This window comes from Rhinolophus hipposideros (genome assembly GCF_964194185.1).
Source record: "Rhinolophus hipposideros genome assembly, chromosome: 10".
Classification (NCBI taxonomy): Eukaryota; Metazoa; Chordata; class Mammalia; order Chiroptera; family Rhinolophidae; genus Rhinolophus; species Rhinolophus hipposideros.
The window spans coordinates 4,723,004-4,729,576 of NC_138056.1; the positions used below are offsets into that span (position 1 = coordinate 4,723,004).

Here is a 6,573-nt window from a genome sequence, read left to right on the forward strand (position 1 = left end):
TAGGAAGAGTTGCCCACAGTGGCCTCATGGGTGACATCCCGGCTGGAGCAGAGGGTGTGTGAAATTGAGGAAGAGAGGCCAGATCACAGAGGCCTTGAATGCCAGACTGAGCGGCCTGGAGTGAAGTGAGAGGAGGTGGATCCTGAAGGGACCCAGAGCCTGCACTGAGCTGCGGGGAACCAGGGTGAGGGGGTTTCAGCCATCTGGCATTTTTGAGGATTGGGGGGCCTGGCTGGTCACTTGGCCCTACTGGACGGGGGTTAGGGTTTCCCAGCAAGCAGCCCCATGAATGATTGATGTCCTCTCAGATTGGGTTTCATGCCGGCCGCCTTAGTGCCGCCGGGCGCCATGCAGCAGGCCCCAGCGTGGGGCCCTGCGGACCGACCGCTGGATCGCTGGGCAGGTAGGCACGCCCTGCTCCTTCCGGCCAGCAGCCTGCACCTCACAGGTAAGCCAAGCTTCAGCGGTCACCCGGGGAGCCCAGGGCTGTAATCCAGTAGGGGCTGGAGCTTACAAAGTGGGGTCTGCCTGAGGAAGAGCCCTGGGGGGACGCGGGAGGCCACCGGGCTAAAGGCCAAATGGCTGGAGCTATGGGCCACAGGCCGAATCCAGCCTTTCCAGGGACTCTGCTTCCTCCCCTCACTGTGCACTGCCATCAGCGCTTTCTCTGTCCTTAGAGGGAAACTCACTCCACCAGCAAGAGAAGTGAGTGTGAGCAGCCACACTCATTCTCATCACACTGCCGAGCCCCCTTCTCTGTTTAGTAGCTGCAGAGGGGGCCACCTTCTCCCTGAGCTGTGAGACTGGGGAGAGGGCCACAGTGGAGGACGACGGAAAGACTCAAGTTGCTCCCAGGATAGCCCTCCTAGCCCCAGTCCCTGAGCTATGGACATCACCCTGAGGATATGACTTGTACTCACTGTAAGGAGGGGCCTCCTCCGCCCCAGATTCCCTGTCCCCCGGGGATTCCTGTGCCCATGACCTGAGCCCTCCCTTCTTGGAATTTTCAACACTTGAACCCCAGGATACCAGACACAAAGGGGCCTGCAATGATCTGACCAAGTGGTTTTCAAACTGTGTTCCCTGGGGCCTTGGAGGTGCTCTCCCTTCCCTTCATCTGAGCACCCCCTTTTCGTTCATAGGAGCTCCACTATAATATTTTATTTAAAGAAAAGATTCACCAGCTTTAAAAATATCTTCAAAAGTCTCTGACTTAGCCTACTTGGGCATACTGGGATTCTGTGTGGCAGAATGATCGGATCAGATCCGAGGGCTGGCGTCTCCCTTCCTACCTCTGACCTTGGGCAAGTCACTGGCCCTCTGAACCTTCCTCTCCTCACCTGCAAAATGGATTGCATGAGGACCAAGTGGGTTAATCTAGTAAAGTTCCTGGCACAGGGTAACTACCCAGAAGGTAATGATGATGGCACAGAGAGGACCAGTGACTCGCCTGGAGATGTGCAGCCCTGTCTCTCATACCCAGTCATTTATGTCTTCATTGATTTACCAGGTGCCCACTCCATGTCCAGTGGTACACTGGGGACCTCAGATGGACACCGCTATGGAAGCCAACCTGGGTGTCGCTGGCCTCAGACCCCGCACAGAGCTGGACGACGAAGACTACTACCCACAGGGTGTCTGGGACACGGTCTTCCTGGTGGTCCTGCTGCTCCTGGGGCTGCCAGCTAATGGGCTCATGGCATGGTTGGCTGGCTTGCAGGCCCGGCAGGGTGCGGGCACGCGGCTGGCTCTGCTCCTGCTCAGCCTGGCCCTCTCTGACTTTTTGTTCCTGGCGGCAGCTATCTTCCAGATCCTGGAGATCCAGCATGGAGGGCACTGGCCGCTAGGAACGGCAGCCTGCCGCTTCTACTACTTCCTGTGGGGTGTGTCCTACTCCTCTGGCCTCTTCCTGCTAGCAGCCCTCAGCCTGGACCGCTGCCTGCTTGCACTCTGCCCACGCTGGTACCCTGGGCACCGCCCAATCCGCCTGCCCCTCTGGGTCTGCGCCGGGGTCTGGGTGCTGGCCACACTGTTCAGTGTGCCCTGGTTGGTCTTCCCCGAGGCCGTCGTCTGGTGGTACGACCTCGTCATCTGCCTGGACTTCTGGGACAGCGAGGAGCTGCCACTGAGGATGCTGGAAATCCTGGGGGGCTTCCTGTCTTTCCTCCTGCTGCTCGTCTGCCATGTGCTCACCCAGGCTGCCACCTGCAGGACCTGCTGCCGCCGCCAGCCAAGGCCCACAGCCTGCCGTGGCTTTGCCCGTGTGGCCAAGACCATTTTGTCAGCCTACGTGATCCTGCGGCTACCCTACCAGCTGGCGCAGCTGCTGTACCTGGCCTTCCTGTGGGACATCTACCCGGGCTACCTGCTCTGGGAGGCACTGGTCTACTCTGACTACCTAATCCTGCTCAACAGCTGCCTCAGTCCCTTCCTCTGCCTCCTGGCCAGCGCCGACCTCCGGGCCCTGGTGCACACGATGCTCTCCTCCTTCGCGGCGGCACTCTGTGAGGAACGGCCAGGCAGCTTTACGCCGGCCGAGCCACAAACCCAGGTGGACTCTCTGGGGCAGACTCTGCCAGAGCCAACTGCTGAGACCCAGCCACAGGAAAACCTCATGACTCAGCCCCCTACAAACCCCACAGCCCAGCCACGGTCGGATTCCACGGCCCAGTCACAGGCAGATTCTGTCATCCAGCCTCAGGTGAACTCCATGGCCCAGTCACAGGAGAGCCCTGGGGCCCAGCCACAGGACAGCCCTGGGGCCCAGCCACAGGACAACCCTGAGGCCCAGTCACAGTTGGACTCTGGGACCCAGCCACAGGACAGCCCTGAGGCCCAGGCCCCTGGACCCGCTGCCAGCTCAGACCCCAGTCCCTATGATGAAGCCTCCTCTCCCCCATCCACGGATCCCACCCCAGAGGTCCCTGAGAACCCAGACACGCCTGCTGCCTCTGAGGGAGAAAGCCCCGGTGGTGCCCTCCCAGAGGCGGCTCCTGGCGCAGGCCTCACATGAGGGTCCAGGAAAGCCCAGGCCCACCAGGGCAGCGGGGGAACAAGAGGGAGATGGAAGAACCAGCCAGTCAGAGAGGATGGGCACTGCAGAGGACGTCATCATGGGAAAACCCCCACCAAGTCCCTTGGGCCTGGCAGGAGGACTTGGGGAAGTAAGAATGAAGTGGCCAAAAGTCCCAGACAGTTTGTTGTGAGCATCACGTCCCTGTCCGGGTCCCACCAAGCTCTTTCATGCTTGCCCTCATCACATAGTGGCCCAACAGCTCCCTGAGCTGTCACAGCTGATGGGATCCTGGGCTCTGCCCTCTAATACCCCCAGCTCGCACTGACAGTTTTCCCCTTAGCCTCGGTCCTACAGGAGAAAGACAGCAGGGGACTTCCCAGGGCTTCATCAGACTCCCTTCCATCCTTCCCTCCCTCCCCTCTTCCCTGTTCCATTCTCTAACCCGGGCACCAGGAGGCCAAAGGAGGAAGTCCCTGCAGAGGAGCGAGACATTCAGGAGCCAGCAGGAGCCCGGGCCCTAGGAGCCCACAAGTTGTGAAGCTGGGGAAGGACTTCCCTCAACAAGGTGGCAGGAGAAGAGGCAAGAGCTGCCAAGCTTGGATTCAGATCCAGTTCTGGGTGACCTTGCACAAGCTGCTTCACCTTGAGCTCGTTTCATCTGCCATTGTGAGAATTAAATGAGAAAGTGTGTGAGGCACCTAGCAAGATCCTGTGGCACACAGTAGAGGCACAGCGAGCAGATGTTCTTCCTTCACTGGTGTTCAAAGTTGTTCCTGCAGGGGCTGGGCATGGATGGAAGAGGCACCACTGGGCCTGAGCGTCTGGGATCCTGTGAGCTTCAGGGCACATCAGCTGTGCCCTTAACCAGTTCTGGACTGCAGACACCCAGATGGCCTCAGAGAGCATGGGTCCGCCTCTGTGACATAGGCGGCTCCAGAGGACTTCAAGATCTGTTACATTTAAGGGTTCAGCGAATGTCTACCTGCCCCCCTGCCCACCATGATGGGAGCTGCAGGTACAGAGTGCCCTGGGCCTACCTCCATCTGAGCCCCTCCTATGCATTCAGCCCAGGGACAGAGGTGAGAGTATGTCCAAGCAGAAAGCTTTGAGGACCAGGGGCTCCAGAAAGGGCACACGTCCCCAGAGGTCACACAGCATCTCTGGGGCAGAGCCAATCTCTTCCCTCTCAAGTTACAGACACTGCAAGAAAAACTAGGAAGTGCTGAAGATCTATTTTCTGACCCCACTCCACTTTCACACCCATCACTCTCTTCTGACACCCGCTCCTCCCAGCTTTTTCTCAACCCCTAGTGTTCCAAAACTAAGCCCTCTTGCCCCTTTTCACCACTCCCCCCAATCCTTTTCCATTAGCTCAGCATTGTGACCTTTACCCTTCCCAGTGGTGCTTGCATTTCAAAAAGGGAGCAGGCTGTGCAGTCTGGAGTGATGCAGTCAGATCTGGGTTCTGGTTTCTAGCTTCCTCTTTGCCTCAGTTTTCTCCTCTGTAAAATGGGGTGATAACATTCTCCTTACAAGGTTGGCTGTTGTGATCATTTACTGTGCCCGAGGACTGAAGCACTCTGGGTGGTACTAATACTAGCAGCATAATCATAGCATTTCCTAGTGATGGAATTGTGGGCACAGGAGCTGGTGGGAGAAAGATTTCTGGACAGGCACAAACTGGTTGAACTCATTCGTTCAGCAAGTACTTGTTAGGTAACTTTCCAGACAGCCTCCCATTTTGGAGACACGTGGGTGAATCTAAGGACATGGCCTCTGGTGCCCCCACAGGTTGTTTGAATCCTGGCTCCACCACTCAGCAGCTATGTGATCTTTAGCAAGGCTTTTGGCCTCTTTGGGACTCAGTTTCCTCACCTGTAAATTGGGGTCATAATGGCTCCCATTTTCTGGGAGTGTTAATCCCTATGAAGTGCTTAGATCCTTGTCTGGCACAGAGTAAATGCTTACTAACTGTTAGCCATTACTTTGATTATATCAGTGGGCACCTCCAGGCCGCACCCAGGCCTAGGGCCAGCACTGACCCATGGGCCAGAGCCCACGTGGCAGCATCCTGCCCACCAGGCATTGTCCCCTTCACCATACTGCCTCCTCCTCCACCAGAAATGCTTTCACATTCCCCCACCTTGTTGCAGTGCACACTCCCTGAGGACAAGATCTGGACTTATGTCCCCCTTGGGGCACTCTGCAGAGCCCCTCCCCTTCTCCTAGCCTTTTCAAGGGGTCCTAAAGCCTTTCAACACGGCAGGCAGACCAGGGACTAAAACCTCAGTGTCAGCCACTTGCCTTCAACTCTGGTCCATACTCCAAACCCTGCCTCTTGGAGAAGGGGCCATCCCTACCTCCAAGGTCCCCAAGAGGATCCCACCCATAATGGGTGACTGCTATCCAGGAGAAAGAGCAGTGCCATGAAGGGTTTTGAGGGATAAAGATGACCTCCTGGTAACCTACAGAGGAGGGTCTTGTGTTGGAGAAAACATGCACACCCAGGGCCAGAGGGGATGAATGTCAGGGGCTCCCCCTGACATTACATAGCTCCTCAATCTCACCCCTAGCACACCCCATGGGGCTGGGCTCCTGTTGCCTTCTGGAGGACTCATCCCTTCCCCAGGTGAGAAATACCCTTCCCTCTCCCTCATGGGGACCAGACATTGATTTTGAGAGTTGTGAACATGAATATTTTTCAATTCAACATTTGGGGCTGCTGCTCATTCATTCATTCAACGTACGTTAATTGAGTACATACTATATGCTAGGTCTTCTTGTTCTAAGTGCTGGGATCCAGTGGGAAATGAGACAAAGTGCTATCCTCTGTTTGCTGATACCCTAGCGAGTGAGGCAGACAAAAGCCAAATACACAAATAATTATATAAGGTAACACCCGGTAGTGATTGAGAATGATGCAGGGGGACCAAGTAAGGGCCATAGTGATGGGTGGGGGTGGGGGGTGCTCAGGAAGTGTCCTCGGAGGAGGTGACATTTGAACAGAGACGGGGAGGAAGTGAGGGATGGAGCCTTGACAAGATCTGGGGGAAGAGTTTCCAGATGGAGGGGACAAGATATGCCAAGGCCCTGAAGTAGGAAGGAAGGTGGTGCGTTTCAGGGAGAGCAGGGTCAGTGTCACAAGGCCACATGCAAGGAAAGGACAGTAGTAGGTAACGAACAGAGGTCAAACAGGCAGTGGGTGGGGGTGGGCAGTAACTGTGGATGTTATTTCAAGTGTGGCTTCCAGGAGCAAAGGGAGGGTCCAGAGTACGGGATCTGGTTTGGGCTTTAGACACAATGAGAGGGAGGTTTTATGGCTGCCGTCCCTCTTCCAAGCTATCCACATTCCTGTCCCAGGGTTTATGGGGCAGTGGGGAAAGCAAGGACTCTGGAACCAAACAAATGGAGACTGAGTCCTGGAAGGGTGACCTAAGGCAGGCACCCCTTTTCTGAGCTGTTTCCTCAACAGGGTGTGGTGAGAGGAACGAGGGGGCGCAAGCCACAGCCCACCTGGGACATGCAGGGGACTTTGCGCAGCCCAAGAAAGCTAATCC

At 56.5% G+C, this 6,573-nt stretch overlaps 1 protein-coding gene across 1 annotated transcript; it reads left to right on the plus strand.

The window, feature by feature from the left end:
- Positions 1-1,489: 1,489 nt before the first annotated feature.
- Positions 1,490-3,013, plus strand: GPR152 (G protein-coupled receptor 152; the record flags this gene model as incomplete). The annotated part of the gene is made up of 1 exon (XM_081062494.1): positions 1,490-3,013. One exon carries the CDS (start codon positions 1,490-1,492, stop codon positions 3,011-3,013), a length of 1,524 nt encoding a protein of 507 aa, XP_080918620.1.
- Between the last annotated feature and the right edge of the window lie 3,560 nt (positions 3,014-6,573).